The sequence below is a fragment of the Vigna angularis genome, chromosome 6 (genome assembly GCF_016808095.1).
Source record: "Vigna angularis cultivar LongXiaoDou No.4 chromosome 6, ASM1680809v1, whole genome shotgun sequence".
NCBI lineage: Eukaryota > Viridiplantae > Streptophyta > Magnoliopsida > Fabales > Fabaceae > Vigna > Vigna angularis.
In genome coordinates, this window is record NC_068975.1 from 34833343 (window position 1) to 34854075 (window position 20733).

Genomic DNA, 20733 nt, shown 5'->3' on the forward strand with positions numbered 1-20733 from the left:
GTAATTTCCTTTCTTCTGAATACAGAATACTTAGAATAGATGAGTTTTGCTGTAAAAAAAAAATGCATAAGATGTACCGTTTCCAATTTCTGTCGTTAAAAGAGTACATCCTACGTCTTATCTTTTGTGTAACTCATTGGTAATTGACCTTAGTCAATAAGTCAGCGCACAATGATTTTATATTATAACTAAACAATTTGTATTATCAATAAATATATATTAATTTTGAAATCATATCATTTTAAAAATAAAAATAAAATATATATGTTTTAATTTTATTTTATTAGATAATTAAATAATTAAAAATTACAAAAAAATTAAAAAAAAGAATAAAAAATAGTATAAAAAATTTACTACTTTAAATGTAAATTATTTTATTTAACTTTTTTATACTCGTTTAATGTTTAAAGATGAAATTAAAAATATCAAATGATTTAAAAATTAACTTTTGAAACATTTATCAATTAAACAAATAAATAATAAGATAAATTTACTAGTATTTTTATTTTATATTATAATAAATAATTTTCCTACACAAATGACAGTAAAAATAAATATAAATAAAAAATATCAAATGATTAAAAAACTAATTTTTGAAACACTTAAAAACAAAATAAAATAAATTTGTTAATATTTTATTTTCTTCTATTGTAATATAATAGATGTAACTTTCTTATTATTAAGTCCATTTAATACAACTATGTAGAATATATATTTTTTACAATAAATGAGATAAGTAAATTTTTTATAAATTAAAAATATTTATAAACATCCAAAAAAATGTTCATGATTGACATAAACATATTGAATATGAATTATTATAAGCATATTTTTAGCCTATTTTTAGAATGATGAAATTGAATATAAATTTGTTTTATCGAACGCATTTTAAAGAGTTAAATAACATTTGGTCCAAAAATCATTTAAAAAAACTACGGCATCCTGCCTCGTATTTTCTAGATTATTTAATATTGTATAAGTTACCCTCAATGAAAATATGTTCCTATTTTATAGGGAAGGAATTATGTATAATTTCCATATCCATTCTTTTGACTCGAAATTAGTTTAAAATAGTTACTTACACAAACCACATGTATCTAATATGTTATCTTTACTATATAAATTTAACAACATAAGAAAATAAATTATTTATTTTGTGAATAGAAAAAGAATATATTGATAATTGAGGTCAATCCATAAATAAACTGCATGTAATTATATACATAGAGATAAAGATATAGATAGATAAAAAGTACTAAATTTAAGGTAACAGAGAGTTGTAAAAAGTCTTTCATGATAAACTCATGGAACAAGTAACAACGAATCTACGACTTTGAGATTATTTCATCATCCCATTAAAAGAAAAAGAAGGTTCTATTGCATAAACTTCCCAGAAAAGTTGCTCAGATGTATTGTATATCATTGAAACATCTCACCAATTTATTTAGGATTGAGGGGTGAGAACTCGATTATGGACAAAAATGAAATATATAAATACATGAGATAGTTCTCTTAAGTAGTCAAAACTCAATAACTTGTCAAAACAATTTAAGATTGAATTGAAAGTTTATAAAAATAAAACCCACAGATATTAAAGTCTTATGTTTTATGTGTGATTTATAATAGTAGACAAATTAAGTTTTAATATTTTATGTTAAAAATGATGTCAAATCTTTTATATAAACAACTCATATTTTAGAGTTACATAATCTCCAATGTATTTCGGTAAAAATATTGTAACAAATCCTGCTACTACATCATAGTATCTATAAACACATTCTAGGAAAGTACGTGTTCCCTAAAGTTAAAAATCAAACTAGAGTAGTCCAAATACATATATATACCTAGCCTGGCTCTAAACTTCTACTCCATATGTATCTCAACAAGGAAGCCAACTTACTAGTCCAACTCTGTAATTTCTTCATCCTATAACTGGTCATATAATAAATACTATAACTAAATTAGAATGGAAAACCCTATATCAAGCACTTCTACTCTTTACCTAGAAACTCTTCCCAGTGTTAGTTTCAAATCTTGCTTTCTTTGCATCCATTGCATAGCGAATGTAAGAGTCATCAGCTGCAACAACCGAGCTGGGAATAATTAGTTGTGAATGGACATCATCATAATTTATGTAAGGAACATTGTAGCAATCCACCATAGTTGTAGTTTTAGGTATTGATGTATTGTTGTTGTGGCCCCTAAAATCAGCATTCAACATTTTCTCGTACGGCTCCTCTATGATATTGGGATTATTACCGGATTGTCTGGGTTGTGTCTGATAGAAGATCTTTGAAACAACTAATTCTCCATCTTTCTCTTCTTCAGTGCTGCCAAGATGATATTGATGCATCACCCAATTAGTCTTCTCAGGCTTCCTTTTCCTGCCATAGTTGGTGTAGAGTACTAGTATTTTTTTAAAGCCCTTCACAGCACCACCAGCTGCAAAAACAGCTCTAGTTTTTCCCGTTTTGTGCCATCTTGTTTCACTTCCTTCTTCATCTGTGTGAACCTTTCTTCTTTTCCTTGTTCCAGTTGTGTATGCTTTTGATGGCCTGTGAAAGAAGTGGCGGATCTGTCCATCTTTGCCCACTCCTGCATTTGGTCATATAAACTAGATTTTTATATATGCATTACACCGTAACATATATATTATTTTCTATACATAATATAACACATATACAGTGAAAGAATGTTGTTCTCTAAAGGAAACATAGCAAAATCATGACAATACGAACGGTCAATTTTCTAAGGAATTCATAATTTAATAGACGTGTGCACTAATTGAAAATCATCATTCATATTCTCATCAATTGAGATTAGTCACTTTATTATCTTACGTGACTTGCTCAAAGGATCAGCTAGATTAATAATGAAAGACAGTAATAGTGTAATAAGAAATGAAACATTATATTGATGAATGTTATTAAGGAATAGAAAAATGATAGACATCCATGGTAAATACATACATAGATATAGAGCTGATATGACACGATGAAGAAACATATAAACAGAGAAAAAATAATAAAATGTGTAATTTCATTACCATATAGCTAATTTAATGATAAGGTTATTTAGAATATGAGAATTGAAGCATAAGGTATGAATAACAGAAGTAGAGGTCATATTAGGTGAGACAAATAGAGTTTCGTGTGTTATGATTTTTTTCCAGGACAAAATTGTAGTTAAGAAATGAATAAAATGAGGAAGGATGATTGTTTCGACATCGTGTAGGCTAATTTTGTTTTTCCAAGTGTACAAGTGATTTATAGATGAAAACAAAAGTTACATCTACCCGAAATACATACATATACTCATACCACGAATGAATGGCTAACAATAGTTTTGTAGTTTATATATATACATATTGGTTGATAAAGTATGCGTATATTTATATGTATCAATACTCATGAATCGTTAGCTCTACTTCAATTAGATTAAGGGTGTGGTTGAAGCATCATAAAAAAGAAAAGAAAATTACTCGCTTTAGTTCTTAAATTTCAGGATATATTCTTTTAATTAACAGTTACATAAATGTCATTGTAAAAAAAAACTAAGATTTTAGTAATTATACATTTATAAAAAGTTTTACATTATGAATCACTACTAATACAATTTTTAAGATAATTATAATAAAAATTCAATAAAATCATTATGAATTACATTTTATAATTAAATAATCAATACAAAGATTTAAATATGACATGAAATAAAATTAAAAATTCTCATAATTATGGGCTGATTTTCATTTACGGATCTTGTTACATGGCTAATTAGTGTAAGATAGAATGCCACTTTTGAGTTAGGTAGTCATTGCTAACTTAAGAACTTTCTTGCAACATACTTGAACAAGAAGTTAGTTATATAGAAAAGGTGCGTCATTCTAATATTTTTCTTTGTTTCAACATAAATCATCTTAAGAACGACACAATCTGGACGGAAAGTTTTCTTTGCCACGTTACAATAGCAAAAACAACGAATCAAGAAAGACACAATTTGTTCAGGCTGTCCAACTTTCATTTATATGTATATATGCCAGAATTTCCAACTCATCTGAATTTTGACTAAATAAGATGAATGTTTAGAAAGACCATTTTTAAACCAAAAAAAAAATTATTACAATGTTAATATCTTAGATCTGATTTCATACTGAGAACATAAAATATTTTGCTGTCATATTCAACCGCCTTATGATTATAGATCTTTTTTCAAAGAAAAAATCATTTCATTACTAAAACAATTAATTTCATGCATGCGGTGTCGTGTCCGGCAATACGTGTGTCTCTCAATAAATGAGAATTTCAATGATGCATACACAACATATATTCAATAGGTTTAAAACACCAAACTATACTACTAATTATAGAAAAAATGATATTAATTAAAAATAAAATAAAGTAAAACATGGAGCACCTGGTAGTTTTTCTGGGTGTGTAGAACAAATCCCATTCTCCCCTTCAAGAGTTGGTATGAACTCATCAATAAGAGGATGAAGCTTGCATGCATCCGATCCCACTTTTGCCTCTAAATGCTCTAGTATTTCTTGGTCATTTGGGTCAAATTTCACTCCAGCTGGTAACCCCGGCAAGTCATGAATTCCACCCTAACAGTTCATCGCACGTACAATACAAAAGTGATTAAAGGCGGTTCTTAAAACAACAACTTTAAAAGATGAAAGAACAATCATATATAGGTTAAGGAAAGATACGTATTTAAGGATTTGAAATAGAAACGTTGAAGTATATGGTAATACCTGATCTTTGAATTCAATGTTATGGCCGCAGGAGGGGCATGTTACAGTTCGAATTTCTTCGTGGAGTTTTATGTCAGTGACACTGGTCTTTTGGGTAACAATCATTGATTCAATCCTCTTCTCCTCATCAGAGTCATTACACCATGTCATCTTTGTGTTAGTTTCCTTTTGCACATGCACGTATATCTGAAAAAGCAAAAACTTTTTAATTTTCTTCCAAACCCTCCTACAATATGAGCTCCTTAAAAAAACTAGATGAAAAAGGGTTAAGAAAGGTAAAGCTAGTTGATTCTGAATCAACTTGAAAGAGAGAATTTAATCGTACCGGGATTCCAGATTTGCTTCTTCTGTACGTAGTCTCTACGATTCAATTATTGAACTGAGTTTGATTTCCCTAACTGGTTGGTTCTTGTTCGGAGAGAGAAAGAGAAAGAGGATATAGAGATTATAAAAGAGGCAGAAATATAGGGTGGGTCTAGATATTGGGAAAGGTTGCTTGGAGACCACGTTTGGCTACGCTCTCGTATATACGCTTGTATCAAGGAATAAGTGCGGTCGAGTTAAGTACACTTTTTAAGGCGGTAAGTTTCAAAATAACTAAGTGCACTTTACCTAATTAAGCAATTTTAAAAGGGTATCTCATTAAGCAACTTTAAAAGGTATCTCATTGGACATGAAAACTAAAACCTTTCAAATAAAAAGAAGCGTAAGCCCCGTGTTTACTTTTTAAAGAAATTATACTTTGTTTAAATATTTTTTTCTGACATTTAGAAAATAACATTTGTAACTTAAACTTAGTTTTTTTTAAATTAAGTTAAGAAAACTTTTCATAACTTTATGTTTTTTTAAATAATTTAATTATTTGTTGTCTTGTTCAAAATATGTGATTATAAGATGTACAAGAGGTGCGTACGTAGCCCATTCTTCCTTAGACCTTTCACCGCTCTAAAAGGGGTTTGTTGTTTGAATTTCATCAGGTGCAGTGTCAAATTATTTAATTGGAGTGCATTAAAAGATATGTAAAATATCATACACGTCATACATGTAATAAGAACAGATAAAGAATGTCGATGAAGAATATCAAGACAGATCCTGTACATTCCAATTATTTGCCTTGTTGAAATAGGCTTCACATTAATTAAAAAAGAAAAATACTTTTTTACACACCTAAATATTTTTTTTATATTTTTTTACATTTATATTACATTACTTTTATTTACTTTTTTTTAAATATAAAAATTTACATTTTATAATTATTTTACTCTTATATTTTATATCAAATGAATATAAAATTTTGTAATGATACTATTATTTTAATTAAAATAGTCAATATATCTCGCAGCACTTTTAATTTCCCTTCACACTCATACCATACCCGTCATTCGTCCTCGTATATTGTCTACTGGACACAGCGAAAATGTGTTCAAAGTTTCATGCAAAACGTGTTAACCATTGTCTTAGAGATATACAACGTTAATAACGAATTATGTTGAGGGAGTAATTTGATGTTAAATAGGTGTTGATGTAGTTTCACTTCATAGTGTTATATTACGTACGAAGACATGCAACGCTTATTGAATTTTTGCCTTCCGATAATTCTTGCTGTGTCTGGCTTAGGCATCTTATTATTATTCCATTAGAAAATAGATTATGCTATGGTACAGGACAGTTGCTGCCAAAGTGATGGACGTTGTTTGGATGTTTGGTGGGATGAAGCGGTGACAGGTCACGTTCTAAGGGATGTTTTTGTCAATTTGCATTGAAGGTGAAATTGATTTGGAATTATATGATTTGTTTAAGATGTTGAATTCAAAGTAGGAAGAATAGACGCGGTGACAGAGGAGTATAGCCATCGATATTATAATTTTCCACTTGGCATCCGCCGACACGTCTTTGTGAGCTTCTCCGAGAAGCCACGCAACAGCAAGACTAGCTTAAGCCTTAAGTTTTTTTTTTTTTTGTTGCTTTTTTAACGAGGATTTTTCCGCGGAATACGTATAGTATACGCACAAGGAATTGTGAACCAGTGCCTACGAATCTTTTCGAGTTTTTTTTTTATGTTCTCTCTGTTTTGCTAAGAGTGTGTTAATCTCGTCTCTAAAAAAGTTTTAATTATATCGTAAGTTTTGGAATAAAATGTTTCAATTAAGTTTTCGATTATTTTTTATGATAAAATTTTAGGTTTTAGTGGTACAGGTAATCTTAAGTATTAAATTGTTGGATCTAACAAACATAAGGTTGGTCAGAAATACATAAACATTATTAAGATATGAGCTTAATTATTTAATTATATAAAAAATTGATATGACTTTCTCATTTTTATTTAATATGAGACTTAAACTCACACTTAAATTTCTAACATAAATATCATTATCTTAATTTTAATTTAGCTTATATATATATATATATATTTAATTTAATTTAGTTTTAATTTTTAAAATAAAATAATATTATTCATCTTCCAACTAAAACAAAATTTATTATTCGTTATACTGATTATTTTATTAAAATGGTTTTTTAACATTACATAATATTAATTAATATTTTTATTTTAATAATTTTAACATAAATAAAAAATGAATTCATAATATATTAATTGTAAAGACTTATGTTTTAAAAAATATTTATTTTTAATTAGTTTTAATCTTATAAACAACCATAAACAATTAAAATAATATACAATAATATAATAGGTTAAAAAATCAATTTTAATAAAAGTATTTGTATAACATTTATATAAGTAATAACTTTTATTTCAATGAGAAAGATGATATTATTTCATTTTAAAAAAAAAATTGATACTAAATTAAATCAAAGAAATATTAAATTGAAATTAAAACAATAACTAACATACGACATATCGCGATCACTATTTTTTTCCTTAAGAAATTTAATTGAGACACCTTTTAAACAATTAAGACAATCAAATTTTTTTAAAAAATAAAACAAGTTCCCACTAAAGTACAGTAATTAATCTTTTTCATCTTTTATGCATTATTGTTATATTTTCTTAGTACAATAAGAAAAATTATAATAATTTTAGTTAGTATAAGATTTTTTAAATTTTGTTCATATTATATTAATAATTAAAGCAACTAAACATATATTTATTCTTTAATAATTGTTAGATGTATTTATTAAAAGAAAAATTAACGTTAATAAGTAATTAATAAAAACTTCTTATAATTATTCTGTTTCCTAAATATAAAATTTGTAATGTTTAGCTATGATTAATTATATATCAATATTAATTTTTTCTTTAATAAATATAAATGACAATAATTAAAGACGGAATGTCTATTAAATTATATTACTTGTAGATGAAGTTGTTAGGAAAGGAAGAAGTGTAACATCCCGATTATATAATAACCAATATTATATAATAAAGACGTTAACATCTAAATATAGAGAACAGTCGGAGTATGACGTGTAATTAAATGTGAAATTACAGTCATCCAGAAATAAAAGAAAGAGAAAATTTAAACTTGAACAGTTGAAAGGATTAAACACTACAAGTGTTCAATCAGGAAATTTTAAGAAGACTACTCCGCAACATCAGTAACCTCCAGCTCTTGCTCCAAGGGAATCTCCGCGACAACATCTGCTCTTATCCAAGTGGATGATCATCGCCAAATAAACATACCCAAACAGCACACAACACAGACAATGCAAGGGTGAGCTAACATGCAATAAATCATTTATAAAACATGCATAATTACTTCAGTACAAACGTCATATAATAGTTAAGTCAGACACCCTCATACCATCGTACCACAATTCCTATTGGACACTCGTCCCACAGTACCCAATAAACGCCACAGTACCCAATAGACACTCATCCGGATGATACGTTGATGAACGGTCACGGGAGGTTATGCACTTGTAATGACTTCTACTTTTTCTTACAATTACACTTCCAAAATACTTCATACCATTCACAAGGTTAGTCCCCTCACTATGTCCAAAACCGGCACATAGACCAGGACCTCCTGCTCCTCTCACCACATAATTCATCCTTCTCTACTTGAGACTGGATGATTATTAGAGTATCAGGATAACCTCCGACTACAGGACCCTCAACATCAACATATACACTAATACCATAACATTACAGAATCTCTCCATGAGATTCATACCATACTCATATTCTTCAACTCACATTATACCATTACAAAATCTCCCCATAATACTCATATCATGATCAGATACATAAATTCAATTGCAATATAATAAAATACAATCATTACAATTATAAATTATCAGAAACTACCATATTACCACAGTAAATCCAACATATCTCTTCCATTCACATAAATCACATCACAGTATATATATTCCAAACATTTCACATGCATAAAAATCTGTTAAGCAAACAACATTAATCAATCCAATACACATTACTAAACCGTAACAGTCTCAAGAGAACCACTAAACAACACAAATTCCCGTAACTCATACTTAGACAAAGAAAATGGCTTTGAAACCATCACCAACAGTCCCGGAAGGGTCCAAAACCTCCAAAACGACTTAAGAAACGTCCAAAACGGACACCCGGAACCCGAAAAACTATCAAAAACAAAGACCAAGCCACTTTCTGCGAACAACTCGCGCCGGGCGCGAGATGAGGGGCGCCGGGCGCGAGATGAGGGGCGCCGGGCGCGACTTTTCCCGATAGTCTCGCGCCTGGGCGCCACTGGGGGCGCCGGGCGCGAACCAGAAGTCGTCCAGCCCCATACCAGTTCACAGCAACTATTTTGCACCTGTTTTGATCAGTTTGATGACTCTAACAAGTCACAAATGACTTATCTAAGATATACCAATAGCCCAAATGTACTCAAAATCCTTACTTCCCAAAATCACTACCTCACTTCCTCTCAAAGTGACCCAAAACTCTATCAGCTTGTTCAAAACAGTGTATACTTTCCTTACCTTCCACTTGATCACCCCTCCAACAGAATACATACATCAACATACCAATCTCAAATATCATTTCAACCCAACCACATCCACAGTCACGAATTTCCAGCATACAGTTCATACAAAGATCAACACATGTATTTTTCATACAACTCATAGAAAAGATTTAGCTCCCCTTACCTCTTGAAGACTTCCTTTGTAGACCTTGAATCAATCTTCACAAGACTTGCAACACCTTGGCCTCCTTGCAACTCCAGAAACTCTCAACTTCACCTCTCTCACGAATTTTCCAGCAAAGGCTTCACTCCCACAAGTGCAGAACCCCTTTCTCCTTCTCCCCACACTTCCAGATCTGCCCCCTAGAGATATCATGCTCCTTAATCCACTAAGAAGCACTAATCATTGGAAAGGAGGTATGTCCATGCTCCCCTATGACCCAAGGAACCAATCATTTTCAGTCTGGAGCATATTCCCCTAACTTTCCACGCAATCCCCACTCATTTCAGATCTTAAACTGTAAAAAAAACTGATACCGCTCGCGCCGGGCGCCCCAGAGGAAAGGGCGCTGGGCGCAAGTCTCCCAGCAGCACCACTGTTGCAACTTTGACAGTCCGGTTGACCCCCTTCCCGAAGTCGAAAATACGCGTATGAGTACTCAAATCGAAGCTCTTTGAGTCTACTATCCAATAAAAGAAGAATCAACTCAATTCATATTATCTACAAAAATTTATGATTAAAATAGTAAACCATGTCAAACTTGACAACATTCCATTTTTACATTATAACTTGAACTTTTTACAACTTAATAAATTCTTGAGGTTCTAGGTCTTACAAGAAGAGAGAAAGATTATTATTATTATTATTCACAGTTGATGATATAATCAAGTCATACTATATATTCAAGCGAAAGTTAAGTGGGCTTTTGGCATATTCCTATATAAACTAAGATAAGTTTAAACAAAATAAATAAAATTAAAGCTTTTGTTTTGAAAATATATTTTACTTTTTTATATTTTAAATGAAATATATAATTTTTTGCTGTACTCAACGAAATATTTATCCTATTAATTTATTAAGTGTAAACTTTGTTTACTTTCGAAAATCTAATTATGCCAATTTTTGTTTGTTTATCAAGTTTTGAAATATGATTAAGTGTGATTTTTTAGTTGGATTTTGAAAATTGTTTATGTGTATATTTAATTCTTTAGTCGGATTTTGAAATTGGGTTAAATTTGAATTGTTTTTTATTTGTTAATCAAAATTAAAAAATCAATTATTTTTATCCACTAGAATTTAAAATTAGATTATGTGTGAATTTTTGTTTTTTCACTCAATTTCAAAATTCAAAATTCGATTATGTAAATTTGTGTTTATTCACAAAATTTTAAAATCGTGTTAAACGTGAACCTTTTTTTACAGGATTTTGAAATCTTATTAAGTATGAATTTGTTTTTTATTAGATGAATTTCGAAATTTAGGTTAAGTGTGATTCTTTTGTTTGCTGAATTTGGAAACACTAAGTTTGAAAAAAAAAATTCTCACAAAATTTTGAAATTAGGTTGTGATTCCACCCGATTTCAATTTCGAAATCTATTTATAGGTGAAGTTTTTTTGTTTATCAAATTTCAAGATCTTGTTAAGTTTAATTTTTTTTTGTTCACTGTATTTCTAAACCAGTTATGTGAAATTTTGTTCGTTCACCAAATTTTATAAATTCGTTTATATGTAAATTTTTTTTATACATGAAATTTTGAAATCTAATTAAATTTATTTATTTTTCATGAAATTTTGAAATCTAATTATATGTGAACTTTTATTTACTCACCACGTTTCGAAATCCGATTGTTTTTTTCACTGAATAATCTTTTTTATGTTAATTTTTTAGAAATAACATAAAAATGATAATCTTTCTCTAAAATATTTTTATATTATTTTTACATTCAATATAAGGTTAAACCTTTCGTATAGAGTGTCAAATCTTTAGAATTGATTATACCGTAATTTTTTTAATTAATTCTAAGATTACAATGCAATAATTAGGTTGTTTTTTTAATTATTTTTTTAATTTATTTCTTTTTATATTCTTTGCGCACAACTTTAATATTTTAAAATGTTCGTAAAAGTAAAAATAAGATAGGTGAAGATAGATATAATAATTAATTACTTATTTAATATACATTTTGTTTTTGTAGGGATAGAACGGGAACTCTAGCAAAAGTTGGAGGTTTAGGAATAAAACAATATTGTAGACAAATATAATTAACTGTGAATAAATAATGACTAGTTTATACCATTATATAAATATTTTTTTTTCTGTTCTCAATTATTTTTCTATTTTATCCTTTAAGTAATACTATTTTAAATCAATTTTACCAAATTTATCTTTTAAATAATTTGTTTAGTTTTATAATTTTTTAAATTAAAAACAATTTATAATGAAAAATATGCTGAATAAATAAAATTAACTACAATTAAATTATAAAATTGAATTATATATTATTTTTGTCATCATATAAAAAGTTAATACATATATGCATGTTTTCATCAGTATGTATAGAGTGTTTCCTCAACCCATGGTTGATTTTCATTGCTTAAATTATGTTGGGTCAAACATATAGCCAAGGCCTAAAATATTGGGTCTCATTTTAACTTTCAACTTTCGGAGTGTTTCTCCTGCACCATCTCACCTTTCTTTTCGAATCTCCACATTCCAACACTATCATTTTTTAACGAATTTCAAAACTAATTAAAACTTTTGAAAAATCCATTGACAAATTTTAAAATTCATTAAAATAATTGTTCAACAAATTTTAAAATTTATTAAAAATAATTTCATCAAATTTCAAAATTTATTGAAAGATTTTGAAAAAACTACAATAAATTTTGAAATTTGTTGAAGACTTGAAAAATCTTTCATCGAATTTCATAATTGATTGAATATTTTCTTTCCGATGGATTTTAAAATTCGTTGAAAAAAAAATGAAATATAGGATTTTTTGAAATATAAAATATAGTTTAAAAATTAAAAACAAAATGTGAGAGTACAAATAGAAATGTGAGATGGTACAGAGAGAAACCTTCTAACTTTCGAGGTGGAAGACCCAATGACTGATATTGTTGGGCCCAAACTAGTTGTATCTAACTACTCCTGCCATCATTAACTAAGCATAAGCATGTGCGAAGCAACCTGGTAATTATATTTTAAATTCCTATTCTTTTGTTTATTTTGTATAAAGAGTTTTAAGCAAGATTAGGATTAAATTATACCTACACCCACTGTAAAACATATCTATGATGGGTTTCATAATCAAGATGTGGATATGAGTATTTTTAATAAAAACTGCGTGTAAAATAGATATTTTAAAATAAAATTGATATTCCGTCTACATCTCTGTAACTCAGTAGTTACAACTCAATTTATTTAGATCAAAACATGCGTTACGGAGAGGATTGTTATTATGTTATTATCACTTATCTTTCATACAGTATACTATATGTTTCTTATTATTTTCCTTTTTGGGTAATAGCTGTATATAAACTAAAAGAAAACAGCGATATTAATTTATAAAAATGTACAACGTTGCATATGGGTACCTAATTACAAGCTGGAAAAAATAGGTACATATGCAGACATTAAAAGTTTGGAGAAACTAAGAATTAAATAAATACAAAAATAGGTCACTTTCATGACCAAAAGGATCCCCATGCTACACGGAAGCTGAGATTAATACTCACCGCCCTAAGGACAACGGCACCGTCCCACCTTTCTATTTCAAAATTCCCCAACAAAAAATTATTCGATATGACCCTCTTCCCTCCTCAAAATTCCACCAATTTTCTCACCAATCACTCGCATCCGATGAATCTCAACCTCACGAAACTCATCACACTTTTTCTCCTCTTCATTTCAATAAATTCATTAACTAATCATAAGAGAAGACTAAGATTTTTTTTATGCCATTTGCATTCCAATTCCTTGGTACAAAACTGAAGGCAAATTGGTCAATCATGATCATGGGGATCAGAGACACACTTCAGTCTCTAAATTGTTCAAAATGGTAGCCACTTGAGCGACAGAAGGCCTACATTTCCGTGAGTTACCGACACATGCTGAAGCAACTTTGGCTAATCTAACCAGAGGCTTGGTGTCAGAAGGAATCACCAACCTAGGATCTAAAAGTTCACTAAAACTTGTTTCTCTAATTAAAGGCAATGCCCACTTCACCAACAACCCTCCCTCACACCCTTTCCCAGTTAAAAGCTCCAGCAGGACTACTCCTAAACCATAAACATCACTCTCTTTGGTAGCTCCACCACCCCTTCTTTCACTCCAATATTCATCATCCACATACCCCACCACTCCTCTCTTTTCCACAGGTGCCAAAAAGTTAAGCCCATAATCACAAATCCTAGCACAGAAGTTCACATCGATCAGGATATTAGACGACTTAACACACCCATGTACAATGTTTGGTGCCACCACTTCATGCAGGTATTGAAGCCCTCTGCCTGCTCCAGCTGCAATCCTCAACCTCTTGTTCCAATCCAAAAGTGAAGCCCCGTCTTGGTTTTTATGCAAGTAGAAGTCCAAGCTCGCCATGTGCACAAACTCCATCAGAATAACTCTCTCACCCGGTGCTTCTGAGAACCCTATGATCGGAACTACGTTCGGGTGTTGTGCCAAGGAGAGCCATTTCAACACGGATGAGAAACCAAAACCTGCATTGCTCAACACGAGAACGGGGTGAATCCTTTTAACGGCTACCAGCTCTTCTTTCTCCAGTGTACCCGCATATACGGTTCCCAAGCGACCCTGCCCGATGATTCTCCTGTGGTTGAAGCCGTCGGTGGCGGCATCAACTTCCGTCAAGGGGTATGCACGAGCACACAACTTCACGGGAAGTGTTTCTTCGGATTCAACGGGTTTCTTCTTGCAAGCCAGGAAGAGGATGATGGCAAGAACGATGAGAGATATGGATAGAGTGATCATGACCGTGTCATAAGCGATATGCTCCGCAGCGTTCATTTTGAGTGTTTTGAATGGGTTGGTTTGAAGGGTATGGTGTGGTTTGTGATTGGCAGTGATAGTGGTTGAAGGAAGAAGGTGAGATTGGATGGTTCGTGGAAGAGGTGTGTGTGAAAAGAAGCTTATATACATATGAGTTTGATGGGGAGATATCAAACAGTTGGAAGATAAGTTGAAAAGGAAAAAAGAGAGAATATGCTTGACAAAATGGGTGGATGGATAGATGGATCGGTCGGATTAGTTGTGGTAGTTGATAGCTGGCAACCCTACCTCTCATATTATCAACAAATTGTATAATTTTTTAACTAATTAACATACAACATCAACTTAATCAAATATACAATGAATTGTATGGACTGATCGCCAACCATATAAGAAATTACTCTAGCAAAAATTATTATTAGATAAAGAGTCGAATACTCATTCATGGGCCTGAATAACTCATTTGTTAATTAATATTTTTAGATGATATTGGACTGTAATTAGACCAGCTTTAATTAAAAGTTTATTTTAAAACTTATAAATACATAGATAAGACAAAAAAGATAAATGATTGTATTTATTGAATATTTAAGATTTAATTGTAATAATCGATATATAATTGAAAACTAATTTGAGCATCAAAGTGTCAGCATGTATCCATCACTCGGATTTGAAGTCTGCAAAAAAGACAATTAACATGCCAAAAAAAGGAAAAATGAAATTAAGAAAAGAAATAAGATTAAATTGTGAAAGGGTAATTCTCTAACGAAAAAATAAAATTAAACTGTGTAAGCGTAATTCTCTATCCTTCCTTACGGACAGACATTGTAAAACTATTATAAGATAACTAAAGTAATTTAACACTCTGTGAGCAAGCCTTTAAATGCTCAATTAAAACCGTTCGATTATTGAAACAACCTAATGTTATTTTTATCTTACCGATTGTATGTGTACGTGGGACAATCTATGGGCTGTGTAATACTTTTAAATTATATTATCTCCACCAAAGTTTGTTCACTGCATACAAATTTCTTCTCTTTTGTTTTACATTTTGTCTCCTACTACGTATTGTTTATACCTTTTTGTGTACGGAGATTGTTATTCGCCTGGAAAATAGGAGGTTTGGTCGTGTGGTGCGTAGAGCAATATCTGAAGACAATCCAATTAGAGACAGCTTACACAATTGTGTGTTTCCATTTGGGTAGGTACAAGTTTAGAAAATTGTTGATTTAAAACATTAAAGTATTGTTCTCATTTAAAACTAAACATTTTAAATTAAAAAATAGAGAAACTAATGACATATTTTATTTTCGAGGAAACAAATTCATTTAAAAAAACACATGCATTCAATGTATAAAATTATGTTGTAAATAAATCAACTTATGGCCATAAGCGATTAACCATTTAAAAAAAAAGAATATATAAACTATTTAAAAATAAATAATCATGAGTTCTTTAAATGGGGAAACTGATTTAAATGGTAAAGATATTGAAGAAAAATCGGTGTTTTTAATTATTAGAAAAACAGTATATTGAAAAAATCTTTTCACTTTCAAGAACAAGGATCTGTATTATTATTATTATACACAAAGAAAGGTACGAGAATGAAATATCTGAACTCTCTTTCAAATTGAACAGTAATAATAATAATCGACAGAGATAATAGTAAAAAAAAATAACAACAAAAGAAGATGCTTTATCAAAAGGTATAATTGAAAGAAAGTGATAATAATAGAATAACAATAGTATGAAGTGAAGCAGAGAAAATTAAGAAGTGTAGTGGAATGAAGCAATTTCCCGCCAGAAACATAGCTATAAGGCTACAGGCCTGTAATGGAAACCACAAAATTGGTGAGAAACCTAGGTTGGGGCCCATTGTGTCTTCATGATGATGTTGGGCTTGGCTCGTAGCTCCGATAAGGCCCACCAATTAATGGTGTGAGATGTAATGAATCTCTCATGATGCTTCTTCTTCAGCTTGTATTATTTTTGTAATCAGACAACCCGGAATCTGGTTGTTGGATTTGGTGGAAGGATATGTTGAGTGAGGTTATGAGAAAGAAAGAAGCGATAAAGTGGTAGTAATAATATTAATAGTAACAGTATTAGTATTGCCCTGGTAGCTGTCATCACATCATGCTCTATCTTCGAAACTAAAATCCAACATGTTCGATAATGAGTGCATGATATAAGGTCAGATCAGACATGTATCATCAAAGTTGAAGGAGGAATCTGAAGTGTGCAACAGGTGGCCATACATGGAACCTCTGATTCATGCTCCTATGAATCACTTTAGATATTATTATAATTGCTCTAACCAAATATAATAACATAAAAACTGAAGGACTCAATTAAGTAAAATAATTTTATTAAAAAAATAAAATGAGTTAATTGAAAATCCGAAACCAATTAAACCAGTCAATCAGAACCCAAAAACAATTAACAAAATCTTAAAGAACCAAAAATGAATTTTATGAAAAGATAACAAAAAGAAAAATAAAATTTACCCCAATTATTACACGCTACCATCACATTAAATCCCTAATCCACTTATAGTGATCGTGATTATCACCTGACGTGATCTCTAATAACGTGGAGTAAAAAATATTAACAGATAAAGTTCTAAAACCTAAAGCTCAATAAAAGTTGGTTTAGTAGCTAAAGTATAAATATTTCAAAAGATACAAATGACAATACAGAACCAAATATAAACCTAAAGCTCAATAAAAAAATTAGATCATTTTTTTATAAACCAAATATGGGCCGGGCCAAAACAGAATTACTCAGCCCACATTGTCGTCATCTCTCCAAGTTGAGAAATTGACACTATATTTTGTAAAAAGAAAACTAAATCACTTTCGTTTTGGTAGAATTTAAACCAAAAATAACATATTAATCAAATAAATTGTAGGCTCTTTAAATTGAATTGGATGGGAGGGTTTATTATGATGTCTGTGCCATCAGATGAACAGCAAAAGGTTTTATTATTTTGATGATTGGGCCCTTAGGTTAAATTAAAACCCTTGGTATAACTCAGTGGCTTTATCGGCTCATGAAACACAGGGAAAGCTTCGAAACTGTCATCGGTGGCGTAACCAATTTCTTCAAAGTTTTCTACTTTGCGAACAAAGATTAAACCGCTTCCTGAACTCACATACCTGGTTCGTTCCAGCCCCCATTCATTCTCGCTGTTTCTACTTGCTACATGCCAATCAATGTGTCGCAATTCTTGTCACTTATATTTGCCTCTTCTTTTATCCTAAATTTCTCTATGTCAAAGTTATGTTTGGAAAACACAGGTTTTTATTTATTTTTTTGTTCAGGGTTGGTCAAGTTTTCATCGTTGTCTTTTACTTTAATAAGTTTTGTGCTGCAGTTTTCTTTTCTGTGTATTGTTTTGGGCCTAATATAATGCATAGGATTTTCGTTGATGTTGTCTTCAACATTGATTTTAGTGCTAAAACTTTCACTACAGATGACATATGTTATTGGTTCTTTCTTTTTGGTTATCAGATAATTGTGTTTTTTGACTACTTCAAGACTTGAAGACTTCTAAGATGCTGGCCTGTCATCCTGAAAAAAAGTTATCATTTAACCGATCAATTAGTGATGGCGATTTGGTTATTGTTTATGAAAAGCATGAAAGCATGAAGGCTGTTACTGTGTGTGAAGGTTCAGTCCTGCAGAATCGTTTTGGTGTTTTTAAACATTCAGATTGGATAGGAAAACAGTTTGGGTCTAAAGTATTCAGTAGTAAGGGTGGTTTTGTGTACTTGTTAGCTCCCACACCAGAATTGTGGACTCTGGTATTAAACCACAGGACTCAGATTCTCTATATTGCGGATATTAGTTTTGTTATCACATACTTGGAGATTGTTCCTGGTTGTGTGGTTCTTGAATCTGGGACTGGTAGCGGATCTTTGACTACTTCACTTGCAAGAGCAGTTGCTCCCTCAGGACACGTCAATACCTTTGATTTCCATGAGCAAAGGGCCGAATCAGCTAGGTAAAAAAATAATTAAGAAGTAATGTGATTTTCGATATAGAAATTGACATAATATCATGTTTGGTATTAGCATATTTGCGTGTTGCTTTCTCCTGCTTCTTCTGGCTTTCTTCTATGGGTCTATTTTCACTATCATCCAAAATGGTGTGCTGACATGTAATGAGATGATAGCAATTAAAACATTACTTTGGCCGTGGATGAAATTTAAACTTGTTTTATTAACTTTGCACCGTGGTTTTATTATTCTTATGAAATTGTGGGCAAGATATTCGATGTTCAGAGACTCTATAGTTCATAATTCAAAATGCTATCTTTTGATTCTACTTGATATTCCGGTACTCTGGTATGCTCTTAGACCTTACCATGATTCTTGTCAGCAGGATCTAGCTTTGTAGGATGCCTACCTAGAAACCAATCTATAATTTTGCCCTGTAAATTACTCTTTTCTTTTTTTTTATCGAAGAGGTTATGTTGAATATTTCCTGTATCATAATATATTCACTTAATTTTTGTCATCCTGGTAGGGCTGATTTTGAGAAAACAGGTCTAAGCAGCTTAGTCACGGTGAAGGTTAGGGACATTCAGGGTGAAGGATTCCCTGATGATTTTACAGGCATGGCTGACTCTGTATTTTTGGATCTACCTCAACCTTGGCTTACCATTCCTTCAGCTGCAAAAGTGTTGAGACATGATGGCACATTGTGCTCTTTCTCTCCTTGTATCGAGCAAGTACAACGAACATGCGAAACACTCCGAACCCGCTTCACAGGTAGTTTTGCATTTTCTTCTCTCTGTCCCCCTCTATATTTCCCTAACTTCATAATCTTTGTGTGCTTGAATTAGACTGATAGAATACCCATGTAAATTTTTTCCTGTGTACAAAGACATAAGGACATTTGAGGTGCTTTTACGCACGTATGAAGTTCGGGAAGAGAAAATGCAAAGCCTAAGTGGGGATGGGGATGATTCTAATGGTTCTGTTCCTAGGAAGAGGAGACAATGCTCTGATGGAAGCTATCTAGTCAGCGGCAGTCCTTCTATTTCTTCTGTCATGGCCAGACCTTGTGGTGAAGCTCGAGGTCACACAGGCTATTTGACATTTGCAAGAGTCAAATGCGTCTCATGAAGAGTGTTCTCATGTCCATCACAATTTTGTATCTCCTTTCATATAGAGCCTCATGCAGAGATTGTTTTTGTTCGTTATAGTAGGGTATGCTCATCGTCCATGCCTTGCTACAAGAAGTAAGGCCTACCTCTTTGCAGACTAGTAATCATTAGTGGCTATTTTGTGCTTCTTCATATTCTTTACAGATATTTAGATGGATCAAGTTTCTTAACATATTAACATTGCTTCAGCAAAGTGGCAAAAGACTTGTCACTATTGATTGATTTGCTCACTCCTATTGCGTGAGAATTTCATGTTTAGACATTGTCTTTATGTAGCAGTATACAGTATGCTGAAAGTAAAAAACTGAACACTTTTCCCTTTACTCTTTTAAGATAACACTTTCTATTAGAGTTTTGAGCTTGCAGAATTAGGAATAGCAATCAGAATAATGTTGTGACGTTTTATAGTTAGAATGCATTATATATCTAATTAAAAGATTTGAAAGAGAAAAAGGCAAGATGTTATGAATTCAATTCTTTCCACTAAAAATATATTAATAATTCATATTTGTTAATAAAAAAAAACCTTCTTGAACTTCACAATCACGATTCTTGAACTTTTCCTTCTCTCCATCTTCTCATTCCTCTATCATAGAAGTGGCTGTGTTCTCATTCATTTTCCATTGTAGTAGATGCATTCTCCTTCTTCACCCATAGCAGCAGTCACATTCTCTTTCTTCTCCAATTATTGTATCCGCATTCTCCTTCCTCTCCCATAGCAGCAGCCGCATCCCTTGCACCCTAGTGGCTGCTGTTTAAAAGTATACATTCTGGACTATGCATTTCGGAATTCGGGATGTATTTTCATATCCTGAAAGTATATTCTGAAATATGCAATGCCTATTTTACAGGTTTCCTCCAACAGAAAAAAAGAAGCAAAGA

The 20733-nt window shown here is 31.2% G+C and overlaps 3 protein-coding genes across 4 annotated transcripts; 1 reads left to right on the forward strand and 2 right to left on the reverse strand.

Annotated features, from left to right (window-relative positions):
- Positions 1 to 1693: 1693 nt before the first annotated feature.
- Positions 1694 to 5288, reverse strand: LOC108342179 (NAC domain-containing protein 73). Of its 2 annotated transcripts, XM_052879724.1 has the most exons (5): positions 5079 to 5288; positions 4754 to 4939; positions 4414 to 4603; positions 2260 to 2595; positions 1694 to 2079 (listed from the first exon to the last, which is right to left on the reverse strand). In XM_052879724.1, exons 2-5 carry the CDS (start codon positions 4901 to 4903, stop codon positions 2003 to 2005), a joined length of 753 nt encoding a protein of 250 aa, XP_052735684.1. In that variant the 5' UTR covers positions 4904 to 4939; positions 5079 to 5288; the 3' UTR covers positions 1694 to 2002. The 2 variants fall into 2 exon arrangements, with proteins under 2 accessions (XP_052735684.1, XP_017435389.1); XM_017579900.2 differs by having other exon boundaries at positions 1694 to 2595; positions 5079 to 5286.
- A 7921-nt stretch (positions 5289 to 13209) lies between these two features.
- LOC108342329 (serine/threonine-protein kinase-like protein ACR4) lies at positions 13210 to 14846 on the reverse strand. The gene has a single exon (XM_017580087.2). The coding sequence runs from the start codon at positions 14826 to 14828 to the stop codon at positions 13692 to 13694; it is 1137 nt and encodes a 378-aa protein (XP_017435576.1). The 5' UTR covers positions 14829 to 14846; the 3' UTR covers positions 13210 to 13691.
- A 2745-nt stretch (positions 14847 to 17591) lies between these two features.
- On the forward strand, positions 17592 to 20174 carry LOC108341925 (uncharacterized). The gene is made up of 4 exons (XM_017579611.2): positions 17592 to 17839; positions 18192 to 18684; positions 19209 to 19453; positions 19569 to 20174. The coding sequence occupies exons 2-4, from the start codon at positions 18236 to 18238 to the stop codon at positions 19808 to 19810; spliced, it is 936 nt and encodes a 311-aa protein (XP_017435100.1). The 5' UTR covers positions 17592 to 17839; positions 18192 to 18235; the 3' UTR covers positions 19811 to 20174.
- Positions 20175 to 20733: the final 559 nt, after the last annotated feature.